Consider the following 27,945-nt stretch of genomic DNA (forward strand, 5'->3'; position numbering starts at 1 on the left):
GCTAGAGTATTTTCATAGAACTGAAGATATTAACTTAGTTCTCACATTAAAATAAAGAATTCAGATGAACATTATTTCAAATTAGAAAACCTTTTGTATATAAAGTTCCAATAAACCCAGTCTACTTGTAGATGAGGATATTACAGACCAGTGCCAAATGCTAAATAAGCCAATTTGCTGTTGCATTTTCCTTAATAGCCATTTTACAGAAAAGGAATGTTACTGTAAGATTTTATTCAGTTCAGAAAATTCCATAACTATATCAGTTACCTCACTTAAAAGTACCTTGTCTAAATTAACTTCCTTTAATAGAAATGGTAAAAACCCAAACTACTTCAGAAATCATTCTTTTATAGAAATATATCTTGTTTTACACCTGTTACAAGATGGTGAAATTATGCAAATAATTTTTGAAGATTTTTGTTTCCATAACAAATTGCCTATTAAAGGCAAGGGAAATGTCTTGGTAATCCAGATGCACAATCAAGTTTTTGTGTTTTTCTCATTAGCAAGAATTATCATGGAGCTTTTTCAATCAAAGAAACAAGAAAATGGAAGAACGTGGATGCCCTTTTAAAAAAGTTTAAAGACAGTAATTAAAAAGAGAAAATTGTTTTCTATGAAACCTGTTTGATAAGCTTTCATTCAAATACTATATATATTTTATTTCCCCAAATGACCTGGATTTTATTAATGGTGACTTTTATCTGCAAGATTCAGCATTTTTAAAGCTATAAAAAATAACAAGCTATCATGTGCCCCATATATTTCGCTATAGCTTGTAGGTATTTTTGTGAAAATTTATTATATTTTATACAAAGGATGAACAATTAAAAAACAAAATGCAATGAGCTATAAACGTGCAACTAAAATCAAGTTTTCAATTTTACACTTTGTTTTATTGTACTTATTTCATGATTTTATTTTCTTGTAAACTGTCCCAAATTCCTCAACTAATGGAATGGCATACAAATTCACTAAACATTAAAATGTTTATGCAGTAAAATAACATTTTGCACAAGATTGTCTTGCCAAGGGTTAGTGTTAGAAAGATATGTGCAATGCTTTCTCAATGTCTGCTACTACAATCAAATATTTTTGTTTGAATTGCCTCGAGGATGTTACAATCTAAAAAGCCTGAACTGTGATCTTTATTACATTTAGATATTTTGCCTCTGAACATGGAAATTACATTTAGCTCTCATGATTCATCAGAGTCAATTGTTACTAGGTTGGCTGCATTCAAATCCCTTCCCTTTTCATACATTGTCAAAGAAAATAAATAACATGCTGTTACAAATTTGTGTAGCTCCTAAAAATGGACAAATTGATTAAAATGCATTGATAGGTCTACATATAATTTATATACTGCTAAAACTCATGTTCGTCTGTGGACCTTCGCTCCTTCCGACGTGATCTAAAAACCTATTTGTTTGAACAAGCCGGCCTGGTCTGATGGGTTTGGGTTTTAATTATTGTTTTTAAGTAATTTATTTATTGTATTTGGGCACTATGGTTTAATCTGTTCTTAATTTTTGTATTTTGGTATTTATTGCCCTGTTCACCGCCCTGAGTCCTTCGGGAGAAGGGCGGTATACAAATTAAATTAAATAAATAAATTACGGCTAAGACAGAATTCTTAATTTCAAATAATCTTAAATGGCCATGCAGATGTAAAAACCCAATTATGTGAAATAAAGAAATTAAGGTATTTATTTGGAATTGGAATAAAATTTACATGTAAGTGCAACAGAGCTTTCTGGTTCTGAAGTTAGTGAGCGTCTATAAAATGTCTATTCTTGAGGACTTCATATTTTCCTACCTATGCAGTATTATTAACACACATGTGCAGAAATTGCATTGCAATCTGAATAAACAGCTGAGAGTATCTAATCTAGTATTTGTGTAACTCATGAGAGAAAACAGTTAACACAAAAACAAGAGGAAGCGAATTAATTTCTCAGTGATTAGCTGCTCTACAAATTATTATAATAGAGAATGCATCCAATGTGGGAAAATGGAATTTAAATAGTTCATCTTCAACTGATTGGTAAACATCCAATGCAAATGGCTACCATTAATAATGATCCATTAACCTTGCAGCATATACAACTGTACTTTAGGTCTGAGTAATACTGTTTTGTGCTTTGCTAAAGATCAAGTCTTCATAATCAAGATCCTGAATGGGAAAACTTAAGAGGCAAGCTTATGTGCACTAGTAAAATAATTTTATTTTCCAATATCCAAATGCTGCCCATTACATTTTCCTGTACAAATATTTGAAGCACCCATTTTTTTGCATCTGAGATTTGAAAACAGCATTTTCCTCAGAGTTTATCCTTCACTAAAATTACAAGCAACTTACTTACAAGAAATTTTCTCAGAAATATTTTTATCTCTGTATGTGATCAGTTAATTCAATTTAAAATGTTGGAATGAAGAATTAAAAACATTAAAATGAGAGTCCAAAAACTATTATCTTCATAGGTCTGGCTCACCCCACACTTTTGCAAGATGCTTATCTGCAAACAATTTGAAGGAGTTCGCAAATTAATTTTGCAAACTCAGAAATCTTGCAATTATATGTAGAAATTACTACAAAATAATTCATAGACAACAAAAAGCTTAAGAACTTGTGCTTTTTGCCCAGCATTCTGTAAGAAATTTACTAACAAGTGCAAATTATCTTGAAACCACATTGCACTCAATTTTCTGTTTACATGACGGCCGGCATGAACAGGTGATTTTGTGGTTTATTATAACATTACTCTAAAATCTGTTATACAGCATGTGATCTCACCGAATAAAACAAATGTATACAATAAGCATCCCATTCTAGCTGAAACTATTTGATTAAATTATTATAGCCCTTAAAATGCTTGTTTTCATTCAGTTTTTTTTACACAAGATTAAACCTTCAATAATCTTTTCCCCAGGCCCTACACTAATCTCTTTGTGGTTCAAGGAGATAATAATAAACACAGTATATACCCTGCGAATATGTAATTCTCTATTAGCTGACCAATTTTGGTAGCACAGTACATAGAGGTATATTGGCATTTGAATCAGACATTAGATTAGCTCTCAGTTTGTTTGCTACCCCAACAACTGGGGGTAATCTGGAATTTATCCCTGGGAAAGCGCTTGTATAGTGAGCAATCCGTTTGCCTGAACTTTTATCCATGCTGGGAGGCTTAGGTACTCGTTTACAAATCCAAGGATGTCTTAAAGCTTGGCTAGGAGTCATCCTTGCAGAAGGATCCCAATTAAGACATTCTTTTAAGAACTCTATAAACAAAGAGTCATCACAGCCTTTTAATGCTGTGATCCAGTCCTTGTTGCCTGGAGCACTGCGCATTTTACCCCTTCGTGATCTGCTACCGTTAAGAATAACTTTCCCATCTGCTTGAGTTGTTACACTGCAATAGCGAGGATGACCTTTCGAATTGATGAAGTTTTTGGCTCGCTTGGATTGGTCTAGCAATTTCTGTGGAGGCATTCCAAGGAGCTCCATCATACAAGCTAGCTGATCACCCTCATCCTCTCCTGGAAACAAAGGATAACCAGTCAGAAGTTCCACCAGAATACAGCCAAAACTCCACATATCTATGGGCATCCCATAGCGGCTTCCCAGGATAACTTCTGGGGCTCTGTAAAACCGAGATTGTATGTAAGTGTAAACTCTTTGGTGCTCAAAACAACTAGATCCAAAATCAATTACTTTGATTCCACTGCGCCCTTGCTGTTTCAGAAGAATATTTTCAGGTTTTAAGTCACAGTGTATAATTTTGTTTCTGAAAAGCCCCTCCAGACATTGCAATATTGAGTGGGCAAATTTACGTACAAGCTGCACACTGAAGCCTTGAAACTTGTTTCTTTTGATCAGCTCATATAAATTCATGCTCAAGAGCTCAAAAGTCATACATATATGATTTCGAAAGGTAAAGCTTTCTAGCATGTGAATAACATTCATGCTGCTAGTTTTATCTTGCTTTTTGAGATGTTCCAAGATGCGTATTTCTTCTGCCGCTTGCCGGTGAAACCGTTTCTCATTGCGCACCATCTTTACAGCCAAATGTTGGTGGTATTTGTGATCAAACACTTTAGCTACTTGGCCAAAGCTGCCTTTCCCAATTATTTTAAGCACTTCATATCTGTACGCAAGATGGTCATGAGGTACATGAATGTAGCTGCCTTGTTCATCATCATATCCACCATTGTTTGGGCCACCAATAACTCCCTGTCTTTTCTTTGCATTTGGACCCACAAAATAAATTTCAGGAAAATTAAATATTTCTTGTTGCTCATAGGCTGTTAACTGCTGTTTATATTGCTTCAGTGCTTGCTCTGCAGACTGACATCCAGCTTTCTGTGCTTTTATTGAGCTGCCACTATTTTTGATGATGCATATACTATCACCGCTTTTATCTTTTGCTGGAGTTGGAAATGACCTTTCAGAGCTATTTATTCCAGAGGACTGCAAAGTACTGCTCCTTCTATTTCCAGAGTCTTCAAATAATTGCTCAACTTTGACTTGGCTCCCAGTCAAAGGATGATCCTTCATTGTGATTGTGTTAGTAGTTACCTTTAAGGATAAAACAGAAAATCCTTAGAATTCATAATTTAACATTTGGGAAACAGCAACAGTCATGTAACTTCAGAAGAAATATGTAGAAATAACTTAATGCTTACATAAACCTGATGTACTAAAATTTGTATTAGCATGCACTAAAGTAGTTTTGCAATATCTACTCTTCAGTCAGCATAGCAGCAAGTAATGAAAATGTAGCTTGAAGCAACCAAAAACCTGCAAATTACGATTTTACTAGCTTGGAACTAAAAACAGCAAATTGCAGAAAAGAAACATGTAAAAAAATAACAAATAAGCATGCAGATACATAGCTAGATTATGACTGAAACCTCTCCCAAAGGGTTAAGACAGAATTAGTGAATAATCTGTTTACCAAGAATTACATACTGCTCTTAAATTAGTGCATTCCCACATCTCTTTAACCTTTTACGAAGGCATGTTTGAATGTTTTGTATTATAGTATAGTAATTTACTTTTGAGCCCTGCAAAGAGTTTTGTTCCATGCACAAAAGGAACTAAATATTTTTCCTGCAAAACTGCAAATCAGAAATAATCAGAAAACACTAAAAATGATTTATTCCAATTTGAAACAAGTGTAACTGTAGAGACTCACTTCAGATTCTATTTCAGTATAGGCAGTGTGAGTAATAGGCTTTCAGGTAATGCAATGAAGCAAAGCAAAGCAATGTCCTATTCTAAAAACTGGTGCAGAGTAGCCACCTTGCAAGAGTATTGAATGAATGAATGAGCCACTCTTACAGGATTTGATTAGGTCATCTTCATTTTGCAAAGTACCTTGTTGAGTCCACAAGGCAGACCAGGATAAGCCTGACATACAGTACCTCATTGATTTCTGCAAGGCAACTGCAAGGTACTATGCTAAATTTATGGCACAATTTCATAAATTGTTTCAATTTCAAAAAAAATGAAACCAACATTCGCAACTAAATAGCAGCTTTTATATATGTCTGGGGGAGCCAATAAATAATGTTATCTTCTTCCATTTCTATAGCAAATTTATTACTCCACCAAAACAGCAAATTAATAACTCTTTTGAAAACTATTTGTATACCTTTTTCAATGAAATGCCAAAACAGTTACGACATTGATTCAGAAAATGCAGTTTCAGGACACCAAGATCTGTATTGTACTGCTTAACTGCTATATCTGTTTGGAAAATATAGACAGTGTATTTTGAGACATACAACTTTCTTAAAAGACACAGAAAATATGATCCAGAGAATTAGCATAATGTTAACAGATTCTTCAGTATCTATGGCTGAACTGAACTGAGCAGAAATAACGAGGAATGCTATAAAATGTTGAATAAAATGGCCCTTGCAAGATATTAATCCAATCCAATCAGCAATTATTAATTATTAATTCAGAGCGACTGGGTTTCAAAGACCTCTGTTTTCAGAAAAATTTGATCTCCTAATGGACAAAGAATTCTGGACACAATTTTTGCATTTTGCAGGTAATAGCAGAGAAAAAACAGAATAGCAATGGAGAGTCCAAACAGGAAATGAATCTGAACAGTAATTTTGTCCCGCATATAATACTTAGATAAAATATAAACTAGAAAAAAGTCTGAAGTTAAACATTAGCAATATGTTTATATTTACATTACCAATGTATTTCTCTTTGCTTTGAAGTAACACAGAATAGAGAAAAAATAATTGGCAATGAAAGAAGATATTCTGTTACTAACTAAATATAAAATGAAAGCAAAATTAACTCATACACTGATAACTTTGGGGCTGCATGCATATGAGGCACTAACGTGCCTTAAAGTGAATTATTTTAGAAGTAAAATGAGAAGCATTTCTCACATCTGTTCTTTGGGTAGTGGAAAATTCAGCCTCCAAGCTGTGCTCCATAGAAACTGTATGAAATAACTTATCTTTTATAATAAAAAGCAAGTTTCTTGTTTTCAGGCCAAAAGATAGCCAATTGCCAGAAAAAATATTTGCTTAGTGTCTTAGAAATTCAAAAGATTTGACAAGAAAATGATAGGTAATTAGTTCTCCAATGGCTATGTAATGCAGGAAAGTGCCACAAGAAGTGCTATGGAATGCAGGTGAACAACTTGCAATTTCTTGCCAGCTTCCCCATTGACTTTGCTTGTGGAAAGCCAGCAAAGGAGATTGCAAATGGTAATCATGGGACTGCAGTACACTGCAACTATCATAATAGCAGACCAGCTGTCATTCACAATCCCATGACTTTGAGGATACTGCGATGGCCATATTACAGCTTGTCAATAATCCAATCATGAGGTTCCTCATTGAAATCAATAGTAAGGAAGCTATCACCCAAATTTGTTTTAGTATCTTTGTCTCTTCATTTTCATTATTTCTTTAAGGCTATAAACACCCTCCCAACTTGCCTACAAATTCTACTATCTACCTCCCTGAGCAACTGAGGTATTCCTGTACATCTGATAAGAGGGCAATTTGGAAATAAACCTCCATTTGGTTATCAATGACAGTCTCTCAGATACAGAACTGCAACATTATATTACTTTTCGAAATAATAGCCATTCAAATTGAGGCACTTGTCATAACGTCTTACAAGGTTTGAAATTCCTTAGTAGTAGACACTCGGCACTAAATCTGGGCTATGCGGGGCTGATCAAAAACATCCCAACGGAACTGCTTCAAAAGTTCTTAGGTGCGTCTAGTGGTGTGCAGGTGAGCATTATCATGAACCAATACCACACTGGAAGCGATGCCATAGAAAATCCCACCAAATATGAAGATGCCAAAGGAGTACTGCTAGTGAAGTTCACAGAGCGTGGTTCGACCATCAATTCAGAAGTCTACTGTGAAATATTATGAAAACTCAGATGAGCCATCCATAACAAGTGCCAGGGCATGCTGACTTCCGGTGTGGTGTTGGTTCACGATAATGCTCGCCTGCACACCGCTAGACACTCCCAAGAACTTTTGAAGCAGTTCCGTTGGTGGAGCAGTGGGCTAATGCCTCCTTAAGTAACACCAGCTGCCTGCAATTAGTGCAGGTTCGCATCCCACCAGGCTCAAGGTTGACTCAGCCTTCCATCCTTCCGAGGTAGGTAAAATGAGGACCCAGATTGTTGGGGGCAATTAAGCTGACTTTGTAATAATGCCGCTTGGGGGTGTGTGTGAAAGCCCTAATAAGCAGGCATATACATAGAATGAAGGCTACTGCTAAGCTTGTAAGCCGCCCTGAGTCTTCGGAGAAGGGCGGGATATAAATGGAATTAAATAAAAATAAATAAATATTTTTGATCACACACACACACACACACACACCGGTAGCCCAGATTTGGCATCAAGCGACTACTACTAAGGAATTTCAAGCCTTGTAAGACGTTATGACAAGTGCCTCAGCTTGAACGATGATTATGTCAAAAAGTAATGTAATGTTGCAGTTTTCTAATGTGTATAATAAAAATTCTGTATCTGCAAGCGTCTGTCATTGATAACCAAACAGAGGTTTATTTCCAAATTGCCCTCATATTTGGATAATATGCACTTGAATGGAACCAAAAAAAGATCCTTTTCTGTATCTCTAAGATAACTGAACTCTGAAATGTTTGCATTGAATTTTCTCATCTGGTGGAATTTTTTTTTTTTGGCCAGTGAGAATACTGGTCTGTTTGGTTTACTTTCTGATTAATATTTTAAGACTGTTTCTCTTTGGTCTTGATATGACATTACTTAAGTATCTTTTATTAGAAACTGTAATTTTAGTCATAGCAAATATTGGTAAATGTGCCCACTCTTAGAACAGAAATATGATGAAAACATGCTGTAATAACCTAAACACATCCTTTTAATTAAATGTAAATAATTGGCCATACAGAATATCCCAAAATGCAGATATAAAATGGATGTGAAAGCGCAACAGTAACAGTGGGGCAGGTAGGAAGCAAATAGAACTGGGCATGTATTTTTCTCCAGCCATTCACGCCTAAATCAAAATTTAAGCCAGATTCTTCTTGTGTGGAAAAAAGAGTTACATGTTTGTGCAGAAAAAGCTTCAAGTTCAATTCCTGCTGCTTGGCAGGCCATGTTCCTGCAAAAGTCCATGCATTTACATGGCCAGGCAATGTAGGGAAGATAAATAAATAAATCACCTAACATAGTATAAAGTAACTTTTTATGGTTTTAAGATGAATTGCCTGACATATTATAGTTTCTTAATAGTCTTAGGAATCCTAATGTAGTAGACTTGTACATATCTTACAGCTGAACATATACTTTGAGCTACAAGAGTTGGAGTGAACTTGGTGGTAAAGAGGTCTATGACCTTAATCCTAGTCAAAAACCCAACCCGAGACACTGAATTAAGAAATGGCACTTTCATACATAAGAGTACTCACACTCGTTTACTATAAATATTAAAGAAAAACCTATAACAAACAGCATCAAAAATAAAGTGGATTGTAGAGAGTAAAATAACATGGATGGAACTGCAATCTGTCAGTGCCGGCAACACTTATTTGTCTGCATGCCATGTAATAGCATTGCAGGTACTGGAAATGGTTTCACCACATTACTGTCAATCAAGCAGCTTTTGATCCCATGTTTTCCCAAAAATAAGATCCAGTCTTTTTTTTGCCTCCAAAAGAGACATCAGCTCTTATTTTCGGGGGCTGTCTTAGCCCGTCTCATTTCACAGAAGTGGCACTGACAGCCCCACCCAGCCAACCCACTTCTTCTGCAGCCCCTCTTGTGCGTCACCCTTGGCCTCCATTTCTCCATCAGAGGCTTTCAGGAAAGACCACTGTAGCTAAGAATGGAGCTCCAAATTGACACGTGTGATGCCCCCTGCCCTGCATTTTGCCGTCAGAGGCCTTCTGAGGAAAGGCCTCTGCAGCCAAGAACTGAGCTCCAAATTTGATGCACACAGTGCCCCCTGAAATGCAGGCCGGCGGGAGGGGTGTGTGTGCCACAAGCATCAATCCTACAGAGGTCTTTCCTGACAGTGAAATGGAGGCAGGGGGTGACGCACACGAAGGGCAGCAAATGGCCGCAGAAGAAAAGGGCCAGCAAGGCAGGGGCAGGTGTCGGGGAATGGAAGGCCTGGCTGCAACGGTAAGCAGGTGTGGGGCGCACAGGTAAGCTCCACATCCCCACCCAAGGTTGATTTTTAGGCATGCACCTTGCCCCAAAACTAGGGCTTATTTTTGGGGTACGTCTTATTTTGGGGAAAACACTAATATAGCCGCTCGCTTGAGCATGAAGACTGCCAATCTCAAAGGAAATAGTCAAAATCACACTATTTAGTCATGCTATAAGCTTAGATTTGGTACTGGCAGCACTGTTGGAAATCTACCTGCAGAAAATTCAAGATAAATCAAAAGTTACAATGTATACAGTATTTCAGACTGAGATGCTCAATGGTGTTGATAAACAAGTGAGTGCATTGCTACTTAGAAACTCTTTTAATATTCTTTATTTCTTATTCTATTCCTGTTGCAGAATGGATTAGGTCAATATCAATCACAGGAACAAATAATAATAGAAATCTGAATACAGCAAAATCTTGTTCTGCTCAATTTAAGCAACTTGTGATCCCCTGAGCTACAGAAGTGATCTTAATGCTTTGGCCAGCAATCAAGTGGATTCTTTTATCATTTTGTCAATGTTTCCCCTCTTCGCATATATATAGCAATGCATCTGTGACCAAGCTGTAAATAGTTACATGATATAATGTTAATTCCCCTTCATGGATTACTGCCTTGTCGTGGCGAAGGGGCTTGCGTAATTCAATGAAGCTATGAGCTATGCCGTGCAGGGCCACCCAAGACGGAAAGGTCATAGCAGAGAGTTCTGACAAAACGTGATCCACTGGAGAAGGAAATGGCAAACCACTCCAGTATCTTTGCCATGAAAACCCTATGGACAGTACTAAAAGGCAAAACGATATGACGCTGGAAGATGAGCCCCTCAGGTCGGAAGGCGTCCAATATGCTACTGGGGAAGAGCAGAGGGCTAGTACTAGTAGCGCCAGAAAGAATGAAGCGACTGGGCCAAAGCCGAAAGGACGCTCAGCTGTGGATATGTCTGGTGGTGAAAGGAAAGTCCGATGCTGTAAAGATTTTTTCTCCATAGGAACCTGGAATGTAAGATCCATGAATCAAGGAAAGCTGGACGTGGTCAAACAAGAGATGACAAGACTAAACATTGACATCTTAGGTATCAGCGAACTAAAATGGACAGGAATGGGTGAATTTAATTCAGATGACCATCAGGTATACTACTGCGGGCAAGAATCCCTCAGAAGAAATGGAGTAGCCTTCATAGTCAATAAAAGAGTAGGAAAAGCAATACTGGGATACAATCCTCAAAATGACAGAATGATCTCAGTTCGAATCCAAGGCAAACCATTCAATATCACAGTAGTCCAAGTCTATGCCCCAACCACCAGTGCTGAAGAGGATGAAATTGACCGGTTCTATGAAGCCCTACAGCACCTTATAGAACTAACACCCAAAAATGATGTCCTTATCATCATGGGGGATTGGAATGCTAAAGTAGGAAGCCAAAAGATAACGGGAATAACAGGCAAGTTTGGCCTTGGAGTACAAAATGAAGCAGGGCACAGGCTGATAGAATTTTGTCAAGAGAATACGATGGTCATAGCAAACACTCTTTTCCAACAACCCAAGAGACGGCTTTACACATGGACATCACCAGACGGTCAACACAGAAATCAGATTGACTATATGCTCTGCAGACAAAGATGGAGAAGCTCTATACAGTCAGTAAAAACAAGACCAGGAGCTGACTGTGGCTCAGACCATCAGCTTCTTGTTGCAAAGTTTAGGCTTAAATTAAAGAAAGTAGGGAAAAGCGCTAGGCCAGTCAGGTATGAATTAAATCATATCCCTGTTGAATATACAGTTGAGGTGACAAATAGATTTAAGGAATTGGATCTGATAGACAGAGTGCCTGAAGAACTATGGACAGAGGTTCGCAACATTGTACAACAGGTAGCAACCAAAACCATCCCAAAGAAAAAGAAATGCAAGAAAGCAAAATGGCTGTCTGAGGAAGCTTTGCAAATAGCTGAGGAAAGGAGGGAAGCGAAAGGCAAGGGAGAAAAAGAAAGATATGCCCAATTAAATGCAGAATTCCAAAGAATAGCTAGAAGAGATAAGAATGCCTTCTTAAATGAACAGTGCAAAGAAATAGAAGAAAACAATAGAATAGGGAGGACCAGAGATCTTTTCAAGAAAATTGGAGAGATGAAAGGAACGTTTCATGCAAAAATGGGCATGATAAAGGACCAAAATGGCAGGGACCTAACAGAGGCAGAAGAGATTAAGAAGAGGTGGCAAAATTACACAGAAGAACTATACAAGAATGAGCTTAACGTCCCTGATAATCACAATGAGGTGGTCACTGACCTCGAGCCAGACATCCTAGAATGTGAAGTGAAGTGGGCCTTAGAAAAGCTGAGCAACAACAAAGCTAGTGGAGGTGACAGTATTCCAGCTGAGCTATTCAAAATCTTAAAAGACGATGCAGTAAAAGTGCTACACTCAATTTGCCAGCAAATTTGGAAAACTCAACAGTGGCCACAGGATTGGAAAAGATCAGTTTACATTCCAATTCCAAAGAAAGGCAGTGCCAAAGAATGTTCAAACTATCGCACCATTGCACTCATTTCTCATGCTAGTAAAGTTATGCTTAAAATTCTACAAGCTAGACTCCAGCAGTATGTGGATCGAGAACTACCAGAAGTACAGGCAGGATTTCGAAGAGGCAGAGGAACTAGAGATCAAATTGCTAACTTACGCTGGATCATGGAGAAAGCTAGAGAGTTCCAGAAAAACATCTACTTCTGCTTCATTGACTATGCTAAAGCCTTTGATTGTGTGGATCATAACAAACTCTGGCAAGTCCTTAAAGAGATGGGCATACCAGACCATCTTATTTGTCTCTTGAGAAATCTATATGCGGGCCAAGAAGCAACAGTGAGAACTGGACACGGAACCACTGATTGGTTCAAAATTGGGAAAGGAGTCCGGCAAGGCTGTATACTGTCGCCTTGCCTGTTTAACTTATATGCAGAGCACATCATGAGAAAGGCAGGGCTAGATGAATCAAAAGTTGGAATTAAGATTGCCGGAAGAAACATCAACAACCTAAGATATGCAGATGATACCACTCTAATGGCAGAAAGTGAAGAAGAACTAAAGAGCCTCTTGTTGCGGGTGAAGAAGGAGAGTGCAAAACGTGGATTGAAATTAAACATTAAGAAAACCAAGATCATGGCATCTGGCCCTCTCAATTCCTGGCAAATAGATGGGGAAGAAATGGAGGTAGTGACAGATTTTATTTTCCTGGGCTCCAAGATCACTGCAGATGGGGACTGTAGCCAAGAAATTAAAAGACGCTTGCTCCTTGGGAGGAAAGCCATGGCAAATCTAGACAGCACACTAAAAAGCAGAGACATCACCCTGTCAACAAAAGTGCGTATAGTCAAGGCTATGGTCTTCCCAGTTGCAATGTATGGCAGTGAAAGCTGGACCATAAGAAAGGCTGAGCGCCAAAGAATTGAAGCCTTTGAACTATGGTGCTGGAGAAGACTCCTGCGAGTTCCTTGGACTGCAAGGCGATCAAACCGGTCAGTCCTAGAGGAGATCAACCCTGACTGCTCTTTAGAAGGCCAGATCCTGAAGCTAAAACTCAAATACTTTGGCCACCTAATGAGAAGGAAGGACTCACTGGAGAAGAGCCTAATGCTGGGAAAGATTGAGGGCAATAGAAGAAGGGGACGACAGAGAATGAGGTGGCTGGATGGAGTCACTGAAGCAGTAGGCGTGAGCTTAAATGGACTCCAGAAGATAGTAGAGGACAGGAAGGCCTGGAGGAACATTGTCCATAGGGTCGCGATGGGTCGGACACGACTTCGCAACTAACAACAACAACAACAACACATAATGTTAATTATATTGGAATGGAAGAGTGAAATATATACAGTAGCTCTTCTATACATTTCCTATGTGATGTGATGAATATTAGAAAACAGTACAGAAAAAACTAAGGATTGCTATTAAGAGATTGCTATAAGATTATTTAAAACATTATGAAGGGCTGGTATAGTGATTTATAATTTTTAAAATTATCAATATTTTTAATTTGGTGAAAATCATCTTAGTCTGTGTTTATTTATCAAATCTGTAGGCTACCTGACTCCCAACCACTAAATAAATAAATAAATAAATAAATAAATAAATAAATAAATAAATAAATAAATAAATAAATAAATTAAATAAATAAATACATACATACATACATACATACATACATACATACAGGTTGAAATACTAAATATTCAAAGTCTTAAATGAGCATTTAATTCTCTAATGCAGCAACTCAGGCATTCTTTGCATTTTTTTCCTGCCTATATTCATTCACTCCCTAACCCCCAAATCTTGGCTTTCAGAAATTAAAACTTTAAAACTCATCCAATTTCAACTAGATGTTTGTATGTGAAAATCTGAAACAGAGTACACTTAGAAAATTGTTTCTTTCTCAGTACTGCATTGATTCTAAGTATGACTGAACTGCATATAATGGAAGTTATTCCTTCAGAAATTAAGATCTATTAGGTCGAGATTGTTAGAGGCCAAATCTTAGATTTTATTGTATGTTTTCAAACATTTTAGTACTGTCACTGAATATGCAATATTTATAGCGTTGACTATATACAGTCAATGCTGACTAATAAAATGGGTATTTTATCTGAAAGTTGAGTCATGGTAACTGGACATCTCGTTGGTTTGAAGCATTCCACTGATTATTCAAGTAGCTTCTTTAATCTAAGTTGATTAGGAGGATCCTATATATGTCCTCCAGGGAGGTATCATTTCTCACCTAAACTGGATATGCTTGTTAGGTATATAGGCAAAGAGTCCTGGGTTGTAAATGTTCCAACTCCTAAATCCACTGGGATCCGTTTACATCCCAGTGACTCTCTGTCTACTCACCTAACAAGCCTATCAAGATTAGGCGAGAAATGAAAAAGGTACTTGGATAAACAGCAAAACATTTCAAATCAACAAAAAAAGAAGTCCTATATGCTATGACTCAACTTCCAGATTATTCTACCTGGATGAGAATCTTCATCAACATATTGGGTACTGTATTTTTTTTCTTTAAAAAAAAGTATTTATGGTAGAAATAAAGACATTCTATTTAAACAATTTCAACATCGTGCATTTAATTTGCTAATGCTTTCGTAAGTATTTCATTTTTAAAAAATCTACCAACTTTGATAACAGAAAAATTTCTGATCAGAGCAGGCAAGCTGCAATTTACGACCATATATGTACACACTGAAGCAAGTATTGCTTGAATGAATTTCAAAGGGGATTTCTTTACTACCTGGATTGAGATCTCACTTCTACAAAGCAACTGTGTTAGATATAATTCATATATAGAAATCATTGATTTATGAGGATTAAAATAAATTCGTAAACAATAGTTCCTTACATGTCTTTTCCCACCAAATTGGAAAATGCAAGTGTAGATGTTTGATAAGAAAATTTTAAAAATGAGAAAATTCAGTATTACTCTAAGAAATGTCTAAGGGCTTCAATTGACGTGATCCAATTTATAAGATTTGACCCACTGTATTTGCTTTTGAATCTTTGCCAAATTCAAATATCGTTTTCCCCCTCTTATAAGATTCCGAGAAGCAATTATGGTGTGCATAAAATGCTAGAAATACACAAGCCAACCTTTCAATGATCAGTTATGCAAACAAGCTTTAGTGTTACTCAGAGTACAATATTCCTTTTACTTTCAATGCTGTTACTGTTAAGGCTGTTGTCAGTTGGATATAATTGCTGCAATCTAACCAGTCCTCTCTAGCAAGCTCACAAGATACATGACTCTGATTAAGACATATATCATTTCTACAAAAACAATTGAAGTGAAACAAGACATTACTGTTTTCAAACATTAGGGAATTCCTTTTTGTATTTAAAAAAATAAAACTAGTAAATTTCAGCCCTGTAATTAAACACTTAGCTAATTGAGAGTAACAGTCCTCTAAGAACATTGAGTACAAATGAATGGCCATAGATACATACAAGATGATATGTTAACTGTAATGTAAAGCCTTCTTTTCAGTAAAGAGATGGTCTCCAGTACTTACCTTTTCTAATCTTTTTTACCATAAAACAATTAGTATAACATTCAAAATGCAACTCTTTTCAAGTCTACCACTGAAAAAAAGCTACTCTTGCCACTTACACCCTCATATTGAGTAAACACCAGTAGTTACAATAATGATACATGTATAATTGCAGTTTTAATATCTTGATGTTTACCAGCAGAAAAACATACATATCCTTTAAATGTTGGGGGAAAAATGGAAGCCAGTTGGTTTTCTCTTTGTCAGTTGAGTAGATAAGCCATGAAGAAGCAAGGAGTCTATAGTTTTTAGATTAATGGTCTGGTACAATAGAAGGAGGATTGTGACATCTCTTAATTTAGGTCACTTTATTAATTATATTCTCTTACTTACATATGCCTATTGTTATCATCAATCCATTTCCATTATGAGGAATATTAACCCTTAATGCTATTAAGGGGGAAAAACACTAAGGAAAGCAGAACAAAAGGTGGATTAGTTCCAGAAAGTCTATTTGCAAGGCTATATAGTACTTAATATTTATGAAAAACAAGAAATCTCCACAAATATTAGTATTGTAAGCATTACCATATTATTAAGTATAAATGGTGCTCATCCAGTGCGCTCCCACAGGGAGGGTCTTCTCAGGGTGCCACCGGTAAGAGATTGCCGGCGGACGACACCCAGGGATAGGGCCTTCTCAGTGGGTGCGCCTGCCCTTTGGAACCAGCTGCCAGTGGAGCTTAGGACTGCCCCCGACCTCTGTTCATTCCGCCGGGACCTGAAGACCTGGCTCTTCGAGCTCTCTGGCCCAGGCTGAGAATTTTAATTTAGTTTTAATTTTAATTTTAACTGGGGTTTTACTTATTCAGGGACGAATATAATTTTTTAAATTTGTTTTTAACTTTTGTATTTTTGTTTTTAATCACCCTGTAAACCGCCCTGAGTCCTTCGGGAAAGGGCGGTATATAAATGTAATAAAATAAATAAATAAAATAAATTCAGGGACAATTGGGATCAGCAACTTGGTTATGTGAAGCAGTTGCTAAGTGAAACCATGACTGTACTTATAATCTCATTTCAGCTTTCTTTTGCTTTACAGGCCTACAAAGGTCATAAATGCTAGGTATGGTTGCAAAGTTACTTTTTAATCATCATAACTGCAAATGGTTGCTCTGTGAGGCAATTGCTAAATGAGAACCACCTGTAACATTCTTAACCATGCCTAATGGTTGGAAAAAATAGTACAAACACAATTCTTAACTATCACCTTCTTTGCAGATATAGATGTGCTTGTTAGGGTTATGCAGTGTTTCGGGCTGTATTTAGAAGAAGTCCCTAAATGTACAAGAGTGAATGCAGCATCTCTGTGCAGCTTGTCAATGCAGCCATGAGATCCTGGAAACAAATGCGGCCACACACAATGTCACATTTATATAATAAAGCAGCTGTTTTGAATCAAATCAGAAACACTGCATAAATCTAATATAAATCCTGGTTTGTTAAAGGATCTAGTTTGTGTTGTCCCAACAATAACAAAACTCAAGAAACATGAAATTACTTACATTAGATCTCCCTAGTGAAGGAAAACCAGAAGAGGTGCATTCTTCATTTGTACGTTCTGGATATCTAATCTGATCTATTCTCATATAAGAATCATACAAGCCATCTCCAAACCTGGCTGGAAATAACAAAATGATCAGTAAAAATGAACACCAATTCTTAAAAACATTATTATAAATTACAGTAACAATCCAAATTCCTGCAACAAACCCCAAAATCTACATGATGTGGCTGCAGCTAATTAGAAGCAGCATTTGATTACCCCCATTTTTTATTAAAAGGAAAAAAACTGAAATAGGCATTGAGTATGTACAATTCTTTTTTCTTTGTTTTGGTAATAACAAGGGACAGGAATATTAGTATCTAGCAAATTTTCACCTTTGACTAATCTGTCCTGCCACAATCACTTTTGAGAAGCACCATACTCAGGACTGCCTGAGAAGCCAGCAACAGAAACCTGTCCAATATTCTTTTCTCTGTCTTGCAAAGAGAAATCCAACAACTCATACAGACCATAGCAATCCTCCCAAATAATATAGGATTCCTCCATTAAATTGCACAGAATACCACCACAACCACTATTTATGACCACTTAGAATCATGAGTTAAAGTTATCAACTTTAAAAAGTTCATTTCAGCAGTATCCACTAAAGAAAAAAAAATTGTGATGTTGTATCTATGATTTGAAACTGAATTTCTTTGAAAGTAAACTAAGCTGCAACTGTCCTCAGCAATCAGGAATCAATATCTATTGACTAAACTAGGAAGAATTAAAGCTTCAAAAATAGTTTGAAACTCAGATACTTAATACTGACACCCTAAAACTTATTATCTTACTGAAACTTAACATGGTAAGTATATCCATCACATAATTACTCATCCATTTATAATTCTGCATCAGCTTCCCTGGAAATAATTCTTCTAGAAAGTAATAATACCATGCCCATGGCTTGATGAGCTTTTACTTCTCCTGGAATAAAAGCAGCTTGTCTTCAACATTAGCCAAGTGGGAACACGAAGGATATTGTCCTGTCCACATTTATGACTTGCCTGAATTCATCTAGCTGGACACAGTTAGACAGAGAACACTGAACCAGAGGGGCTACTAGCCTGAACCCAGCAAGGCTCTTACGTTCTCAGTGTTTGCTTCAATGTAATAAAGCATTGAATACAGTTATAAATATTCTTTTGCCTTGTTCTGATCTGTTGAGTAATGCTCAACAAGTAATGCTCCAACCAAATAAAGCCAAAATGTTCTCTCCATGACTTCACTTATTTACGAATGTTTGCAGTGCAAAGAGAATCTGGCAGAAATGAGCAAATGTTATTTTGTTTTTGAAAGTGCTGTTTTAAAGAGTTCTATTAAGTACTCCAAATTTTTAAAACTGCCTCTAACACGAAAAAAGAGAGTTCTTGAGTTTCCTCTTGCTTAATCACAGATGATTTTTAAAAGGATTACAAACAAGCAAATAAATATGGTTGTATGGTAATTACTGCTGACTGGAAGCTCCTTGCCTTCCAGTTAACAGTTTAAAAAAAAACAAAAACGAAGCAGGGGCCAGCTAAGTTACGGAAGGAAAAATCTTTAAAAAAATTCCTTATGTATAATTTGGCAGCGAGTTGAAATAATCTGGCCTCCTTCTCGAAGTCACAGCGTACACTGAATACTTCTAGTAACCAAGACCCATTTTGGCTCCAACAGTTACTGTACTTCATCTCTACCGTTACACACGTGAAGCGTAAAAAAAAAAAAAGAAAGCAACAGTTAACAACATCCCAAAATAAAAAAACCAACGTAGTTCCTACGGTGAGGCCAACGAAAGGAGCACAAATTCTCCCAATTGAAGCCCGCTTGTCCGTGACCGTTGGACGGCGGCTATTCGGATTGAAGGTTCGTGTGTGTGTGTGGGGGGGGGGGGGAAAGAATTGTTCATGTGATAAAGCAGGGGTCTTCAAACTTGGCCCTTTTATGACTTGTGGACTTCAACTCCCAGAATTCCTCAGCCAGCAAAGCTGGCTGAGGAATTCTGGGAGTTGAAGTCCACAAGTCATAAAAGGGCCAAGTTTGAAGACCCCTGTGACAAAGTTTTCCATCGGTGTCTCGGGGAAGCAGTGCTGAAACGTTTCTCGAGCCCTCCCCCCCGGTCTACATTTTTGTCCCTTATCCCCAATTCAAAATATACAGTACAGGCTCGCGCTATCCTGCAGTCCGTGCCATCCTTCCGCCATGAATCCGACGAGCGGCCGTTTTTTCTCGTCCTTTCCCCCCACCCCGCGCGGCCCCGCCTCCTCCTCCTCCTCCTCCTCCAAAAGTTCCAGCCTTTCCTGCAAAGAAGACACGTGCGGGCCCTGCTCCTTCTTCCTCCCGCCAACGGGGCAGGGTGACCCCCGTCCTTAACCTCACATCCGACCCCTCAACCCGCTTCCCGTTTCGAGGCAACCGCCACCGTCGTTATGTAGTTTGCCTGGGATGACCAGGCTGGCGAAGGATGGGCAGGAAAGGCTGGCTGTAAAAAAACAAAAAAAAAAAGGAAACGAGGGAACCCGTGGCGCTCTCTCTGAGCTTAAGCTGTTTTCTTGCGGACCTTTCATTTCTCAAGAAAGGAAACAAGCCAGCGAGGCCGGGGGTTCAGGCGAGGGGTGGGGTGGACACCCTTCCTTTGCAAGCCCCCCCTCCCTCCGCGGCAGAAAGCCATCTCACACCCGCCACACAAAATGCCCTCCCTGTAAAGAGGCCTTGACTCTGCAAAGACACGCGAACGGCTGAGCGCCTGGAAAGCAGGAACAAGTCAGCCCCAAGGCCCGGCCACGAAAAGCCCCCAAGGAGGGAGAAGAACCCACGCCCGCAGAGCAACGGAAAGGCGGTCCAAGGAGAAAAGCCAAGCAGCCCCTCGAGCTTCCCCCCCACTACCTGCCGAGAGGGGACCTTCCGACTTCCTGCTCGGCGGCGTCATAGCGCTCAGGAGACCGAGGGGAAAAACCCGCGGGCCGTACGCCCCATCACCGTGTCCAGGCCTGCCCGGTCCCCAGATCCCCCGCCTTGGCGCCGCCGGCTCCCATCAGAGGTTGTAGTAGTACAGGAGGCAGGGACGTGGTAGCGCTCAAAGCGCGGTTGCTAAGGGAACGTCTGCTTGGGTCTCTGTGCGCTTGCGCGGTGGGGGAGGGGCTGAAGCGAAAGAGAAGAACGCTCTTCCCCCCCCCCTCGAGCGTTTCTTCAGCGACCAGAATAAAACGTGCTTGAGTCTAGTGCAGGGGTAGGCAACCTCGGCTCTTTTATGACTCATGGACTTCAACTCCCAGAATTCCTGAGTCAGCTATGCTGACTCAGGAATTCTGGGAGTTGAAGTCCATGAGTCATAAAAGAGCCGAGGTTGCCTACCCCTGGTCTAGTGACTTTATACCGCGTCTATGTACGAAACGTAGAGGACCTTTCTTTATTTTGCCTAATGACAATAGGAGGCTTGCTATCTTCTTAAGGAGGCCGTAGTAAACGCAGAATACTTTAGGAATTGGAACGCGGTTATTCGAGAGAAAGCCCCTCGAAATAAATTAGCGTTAACTTCATAAAAGACTACGGACGTGTATGTGAGCTGTGCTTTCGAGGACTTAAATGTACTTCATCTGTTAAAAATTGGCAGATACGATTCCATAAAACGCTTTGTCTTTGCCGGAACAGCCAAATCCTGCTACTGCACTCTTGAAAAAAAATACCATATAAACCTAAACGCTAATGAATTTAAAACATTGCTTTTATATAAGGAAGTGCTTGAGAAAGTGAAGGTAGAGAGACATTGAGAAACAGCTCACAAGAAAATGGGATGGAATGGGTCGAGAAACGGTAACAACTTTCATTAAGCCTTTCTCACCATTTTTCCAACTTGCCTTTTCAGCAATTAAACATCCATTCTTTCCCTTAAAAACGGGAATGAGCAAATTAGGTTGAATTCCACTTTCCATTAGCCCTCTCCAGTGTGACCAAAAATATTGTGCTTCATAATAGTTTAGTTCAGCAGTGCCTGGAAGGATATATTGCTGCCTTAAAAGACCTGGGATGGTGAGATGTTTCTGTTCTGATGGACATCCCCTCCAAAAATCTGAGAAGTCACCAGAAACCAAGGCAGTATCTCCAAACTGCCTTCAATTTTCCTTTGACACCCAAACTCCATATATTCTTGTGACAAACAACTGTTGCCTTGGGCAAAGTTTGCCTGGCTACTTTCTTGTAGTACCTTGTTTACCTTGCTTTGGCCATGTTGTTTTGATGGCCAAAGAATATGATATATTCTGGAATATATGGACATGTTAATAAGGATATAACCTTCTGGCATAATTTTGGTTTGATAAATTTTATTTTTGGAATGTTAGGGGTTCACAAGAACTATGAAAATACTTGTGATTTTGTTTATCTTTAGCATTTTTGGTGTGAAGAGTCATTGTCATTTAGGGTGGGTGGGTGATTTTCTCTAAATTCTAACCTTTAAAGTATAGTGTTTCGTATATATCATGAGCTCCATTTGTTTTCTTTTTAGTCTGCAATGAAGGCAAAATCTAACCATTATATTTCTCAGAGCTTCCTTCCCAATGGAATATTTTTTTAAAAAAAATATTGTTCTATATGTATATGCTGAAAATTCAGTTCCTTAATTTAGGGCAGTCTGGATCTCAACTCAGCCACTACATATTTTGTTTATAATAAAGGGCTACCTGTATGATATGCATTAAATGTAGTTTTTAAATTCATTCGAAAAAGATTGGGATGAACTGGATCAAAAACATATGATTCCAAACCATACTCAATCTAGGCTCTAAAGACATTAAACTAGACTCCATTGTCAGTCTAATCTTCTGTCCCCCTAAAGCAGGAGTGTCAAACTGCCAGCCCGCGGGCCGGAGCGTCACGGAGAAACCGCGCCCATCCCATTTTCGGCAATGGGAAAAAGTTCCGATACGTTGCGCGACGTCACATGACGTCGCGAGTTTGACATGCCTGCGGCCTAAAGTGTAGCTGTACTGAGTTTAATGGGATTTACACCCATTAATTTAACTCTGACAAGGCAGTTCTTGTGACATAAGGAGTGTATGTGTGTGTCATGTGTGGTCCTTTCACTCTAATAAATTAAAGACACTGGCTTTTAAATCTCTCTCCCATTGATAATGTCAAAATGTAATCACCGAGCCTCTTGCAAAACACAGAAGCCAAAAACAATCTTGAAGAAATGTAGTCCTTGTCTCCCAAACAGTTTTCCTTCCTTGTTCAGGGCCTAGGATAGAAAGACTGGAAGGTGTTGCTGGATTTCTGGATGCTTTACTGTTAATTAGCAAGAAGATTTAGCACCAAATTCATTAATAACAAAAATATCAAAATGACTATTTTCCTCTCTAAATGAGGATACTGAAAACAGAACATTTGAGGAAAATTTAGGACTCAGATGTTAGATTTGTCCATTAAATCAAGGGCAAAGAGGCAGTCTGTTTCCTTAATATGAGTAATGCACATATATACATGGCAAACTATTGTTTTGTATCTAAACAAAGAGCCTTGGCCCCTTCTGCCTGACCATTTCCACATCTAGATTCTACTGATTAACAGGCTATAAATAGCAATTCGGTTATTTCTATGTCAGTAAATATATACAGTATATAGTCTAATATATATGAAGCAAGATTTCAATGCTTCAAATACCCTGTAAACAAAAAAGAATTCTCACTTGCCATGCTTATTTATAATAAAAGCTTGAAATTCTGAGAAATACTCTTTATTTAGGGTGTTTCTGTTTTAAACTGTTTTATACAGTTGCCTCTTTCGTTAGGAAATTGGTTGTGCCTCAAGGGCAGATTTAACAGTTCGGTTCTTCAGAGCCATCTGGTGCTATTAATAAGTATCGCAGAATGTACATGGTATTTTACCAAGAAAAACGTTTTTTTTAAAAAAAGGATCCTCATTCTGCAGATCCTTAATTATGGAATTTCTTCTGGGAAGTGTTATTACTGAATTCTAATGCTTTTTATCTTTTATCATCTCATAAGAAACCATACTGGATATATCACTGCGACCGGATGGTTCACTGACACTACAATATGTGAATCATGTCCAAGTGTTTTTGTCTTAATTAGTTTCATATTTACTCATTGAGAATGTAATTGTGATTTGCTTTTTCATATTTTTACCATACCCTAAATAAATAAATGTCTTTCCTAGATTTGGAGGGCTCTACTATGTCTAATACTGTATCCATTTTCTTTGCTTCTGTGGGGTTGCGGGGAGCTTAATTGCATTCAAATATATATTTTCCAACTCTGCTGGTTGGAAAATCTTTGCTGCTGAATGAACACTTAAGTATCTCCTAAGTGTTACAGAATTTCTCCAAATGTAATTAACTCCACTAAAAGTGTGACTTTCTGTGACTTCCAAAAAGTACTTCTTACTTTGCAGTGATAATAATACTTTTTTTTAAATGAACTATTATGATTCTCTGCAGAGAATTACAATGTTGTGAAATGGATTATTATTACCCTGATAAGGTTCTCTATTACCTTTCTAGAATAAAATTATTTATGGTTTTGGGAAGAATATATATATTTTTATTGGAGGTATGCTTTTAGTGCTAAGTGAGTTTCCTAAATAATGTGAATTCCCCAGTAATTACTTTAGTCCATCTCTTTTTAAATGCTTTGCTTGATTCAGGAGCCAGAGCACAAATATTATTTCATATTATTAATTTATTTGCCTGATAAATATAAACACTAACATAACTTTATTTAGAAAAAACTATAATTAAAATGTATACAACCTAAGGGGGCATTCATATATAATTTAAAATTAAGTACATTCATTTAAATTACAAAATTAGACACAATATAATTATAAGAAAGACCACTTATTCCCAGGTCCATTCTGCCTCCTGACCTAAGTGAATAGAGACAGCCTGCTGAAGTTTCCCTCCACCAGGGGGACTACATGAGGGGATACAAAGGTGGGTATTTTCGGTAGCCCCGCCCATCCTTTGGAATAACCTAATCCTTGAGGCAAAAATGACTTCCATTCTTATGTTCCAGGAAATAGTTAATAGTCTTTTCTGAAAAACGTTATTTTCATTGTGTTATGTTGTATAATATGTTTGATTTTGTATCCTGCACAGAGCCTCTGGAGTGAGACACTCTTGTAAGTGAAATAAAATTCAGAGTATTAGTTATGTCCTTTAAAGTCTTACGCTGCATGAAGCCAGGTTACCTATGGAACTATCTATCTATGGAACATCGCACCCAGTCAGTTAGGGAAGGTATGTTGCGGATGCCATCAATTAAAGAATTCTGACTAATGGGGTCCAAGAAGAGAACTTTTTCTGGCTTTGCCCCAACTCTTTGGAACATTTTCCCCTGCCACAGAGGTGAGGTGGGCTCCCTACTCTCCTGGCCTTTTGGAAAGGTTTGAAAACATGGCTCTGCTGTTTTGCTTGAAGCACACAAAGCACCACACAGCTATGGGGCTGACTATTGCCCAGAAGCCCCATCTTTTAATTCACTTTAATGTTCAATTTTAATCATATTTGCCTCTTTTAAAATTGTATATACAGTTTTTATGTTTTAATATTTTATTTGTTTGCTACCCAGAGTCCCTCTGTGAGGAAGATGGGTGGTTTCTAAATGTGGTAGATAAATATTTTTTCCAGAATTTCCATTCATATGTGTTCTCTTTGTTTTTCTTCCATTCAATTATGTTCAGTTCTCAGAGACTGACTGGATAAATCCCTGCAGTTTTCTTGACTAGATTTTTCAGAAATGGTTTGCCATTGTCTCCTTCCTTAGGGCTGAGAGAAAGTGACTGGCCCAAGGTCACCCACCTGACTTCATGCCCAAGAGGGGACTAGAACTCACTCTCCCAATTTCTAGCCTGAACCATGACTCCAAACTCGTTCTCACATGTGTTCTTATAAAGCTGTTAAAACAAAATATCAAAAATCTTTCTAATGATTGTGAAACAGATTGCTTTATCTTCACAAATACATTCTTTGAAAATTAGCATATTTATTTCAATTACTGTGTCATTCTAATTCCAAGCAAAACCCAATTACAGAAATGGATTCAAACTGAAACTAATTAAATTATCTTCATTATAATGTGGTCAGGACTCTATTAATAATGATTCATCTGGGTAGTATGAGATAGATAATGATCTAATAAGACCTGGCATTCCTAAGTTAATATTGAATTTTATGGTACTAGCAGTAATTTTCAAAACCAGGTAGTAGTTTATTCAAACTGTCGTCTTGTACACCAGCAGGTCATATCCTAGAATTAGCTGCACAGTTCTGTACTTTCCTTTCATTCTTTGAAAAATGTTTGATGAGTACAAGAGATATAGCCATTTTGAAGGCAGCAGATAACAAAAACCATCAGAAACTTTATTAGTATAATCAAAGAAATTATCTTTTTCCACTTTGGAAGATGGATTCTATAATACCCTGATATCACTTATTATGGTTAGTGCTGTACTGTTTTATCTTGTTTTAATGTTAATGCTGCTTCCAATAATCAGATGGCTATGCTAGCTGCAGATGGTTCTATATATATGCACTGTGCTTTCTGTGTGCATATGTGTGTGCGCGTGCATATTCAATTAATTTATATGCCTGGCAACTAGCTGGACTAATCCTTACAGGTTTTTTGGAAATATTTTCAGAAATCTTCATTTTGCCACTACCTTCTTTCTAGGACTGAGAAAGAATGACTGGCCCAAATCCACCCAGCTGGTTTTGTAACAAAATCAAAACTACAACTTGGGGTCCTTCCAATTTGTTAAGTCCCTATCTTTTATATACTGTTTCTATTTCAAATGTATTTTGTGCTACTATGTGAAGACTTAGATTTTTGAGATACATGGGATGTGGAATCTTGCCATAGAGTACTGCCATTGGGTGCTTGGTTGGATGCTTCATATTTCATTGCACCTTAGAGTATTTCTAACATCCTAGGACTGTCTGGAAAATTTTAAAATTAATACCCCTGTTATTGCTAGTCTATAAATAATTTATTTTTTTCAGGGAATGTTTTCCTTTGCATAGTGAGATGGTGGCAAAAAGTGTAATTAATAAAATAAATTTTCTAACACTGCTATCAAATAGCATGTGGATTTTCAAGCTTCTTTTCAGGACATGGAATCTGTCAATTAAAAAAATCCTGGAATGGTTAGGGTTAGGGTTCTAATGATGGAAAGTTGGATGGGTTTGAGTGAACTTTTTTGCCCTTAGTCTCTGATGCAAACCCATCACGTTTTTGTGGTTTACAACTGTATTTGATTAAGTCATGAGATACTTCATTCAGCACTAAGTTATTTAATTCCAATCTTCCAATTTTCAACAGGCAGAAATTTTTATAGCAATGTAATTTGCTGCTACTGAAATTAAAAACTCATTCTTGAGCTGCAATACTCCACTATTATTAATATTAATACTGTGGCCTGACGAGGAAGGTGTAAACCACTGTGCAATATTAGGGCTTTAAAGTGTGGAGGCATGCCTGCATAACACATTGAACCAAGGTCCTAAATAACAACTAATCCTCTAAACATGAATTAGGTCGTCTCAGTTCACTCAGAATATTTAGTTTAGTTTGTAAATTAGGGTAATCAAATTTAGTGTTCTGTGTGGGCTGTCATTGTAACTTGTGACAAACATAGTGGAAATAATTTGCTTAGGATGATCTTATCTATTTATTTATTTGTAGTACTGCTCAATTAAAAAGAAACTTCATGGCAGTCATGTGTGAAATCCAAACACTGAATAAAATAGTCAACTAAATCCAATCTTACTAAATGCAAGCATAACAACAACAAAAACAACAATATAAAGATAGGTGGATAAAAATGCCAAATCCAGTCTAAATAACTGCTGACTATGCAACCAACTATAATAACACATTAATATGCTACCCAATTCTCAGTGATTCTGGGCAGCATATAAATTTAATAAAATACTATTAACTACTACTGCTATTTGGACAGATGGTTCAACACATTTCATTGACATTCTGGTGATCTAAATTTCTGATGATGTACAAGTCTACAAATAATGTTTGGTCTATAGCCAGTTTGCTCTAATGGTTTCTAGCAGACTAGAAAAATGGGAGGTCATAAGTTCAAGTCCTGCCTTAGCCATGAAAACCAGCTCCGTCATTTTGGGACAGTCACTCTCTTTTAACCTAATCCATCCCACAGGGTGGTTGTTGTGAGGAAAACAAGAGGAGAGTATTGTGTGTATTCATCATCTTGAGTTGTTTGTAAAAATAATAAAATTGGGATATATATATATATATATATATATATATATATATATATATATATATATATATATATATATATATATATATATATATATATATATATATATATATATATATATATATATATATATATATATATATATATATATATATATATATATATATATTGTATTATTGTAATATAGTGTATTCTCTTCACAACAACACCCACGCAGATATAATAAATATAATTTCTATAGCATAGTACAGTACATACAATATGTGTTCTCAGATTCCCACTAGGCTTTAATCCTCCTTAGTTGCTCCGAACAGCTCATGTCATAAGTTTCTCCTACCAATTTCAGCAGAATTAAACGGCAGCGATTTTGGAG

General features: G+C 37.4%; 1 protein-coding gene across 6 annotated transcripts; it reads right to left on the reverse strand.

Moving 5' to 3' along the window:
* Positions 1-563: 563 nt before the first annotated feature.
* Positions 564-27,939, reverse strand: DYRK3 (dual specificity tyrosine phosphorylation regulated kinase 3). 6 transcript variants are annotated; one of them, XM_081325409.1, is made up of 4 exons: positions 27,910-27,939; positions 17,299-17,414; positions 5,664-5,758; positions 564-4,585 (listed from the first exon to the last, which is right to left on the reverse strand). In XM_081325409.1, the coding sequence occupies exon 4, from the start codon at positions 4,562-4,564 to the stop codon at positions 3,014-3,016; it is 1,551 nt and encodes a 516-aa protein (XP_081181535.1). In that variant the 5' UTR covers positions 4,565-4,585; positions 5,664-5,758; positions 17,299-17,414; positions 27,910-27,939; the 3' UTR covers positions 564-3,013. The 6 variants fall into 6 exon arrangements, with proteins under 6 accessions (XP_081181535.1, XP_081181534.1, XP_081181532.1 ...); XM_081325408.1 differs by lacking the exons at positions 5,664-5,758; positions 27,910-27,939 and adding an exon at positions 27,831-27,903; XM_081325406.1 differs by lacking the exons at positions 5,664-5,758; positions 27,910-27,939 and adding an exon at positions 20,208-20,407.
* Positions 27,940-27,945: the final 6 nt, after the last annotated feature.

Source organism: Vipera berus, assembly GCF_964194415.1.
Source record: "Vipera berus genome assembly, chromosome: 3".
Lineage (NCBI taxonomy): Eukaryota > Metazoa > Chordata > Lepidosauria > Squamata > Viperidae > Vipera > Vipera berus.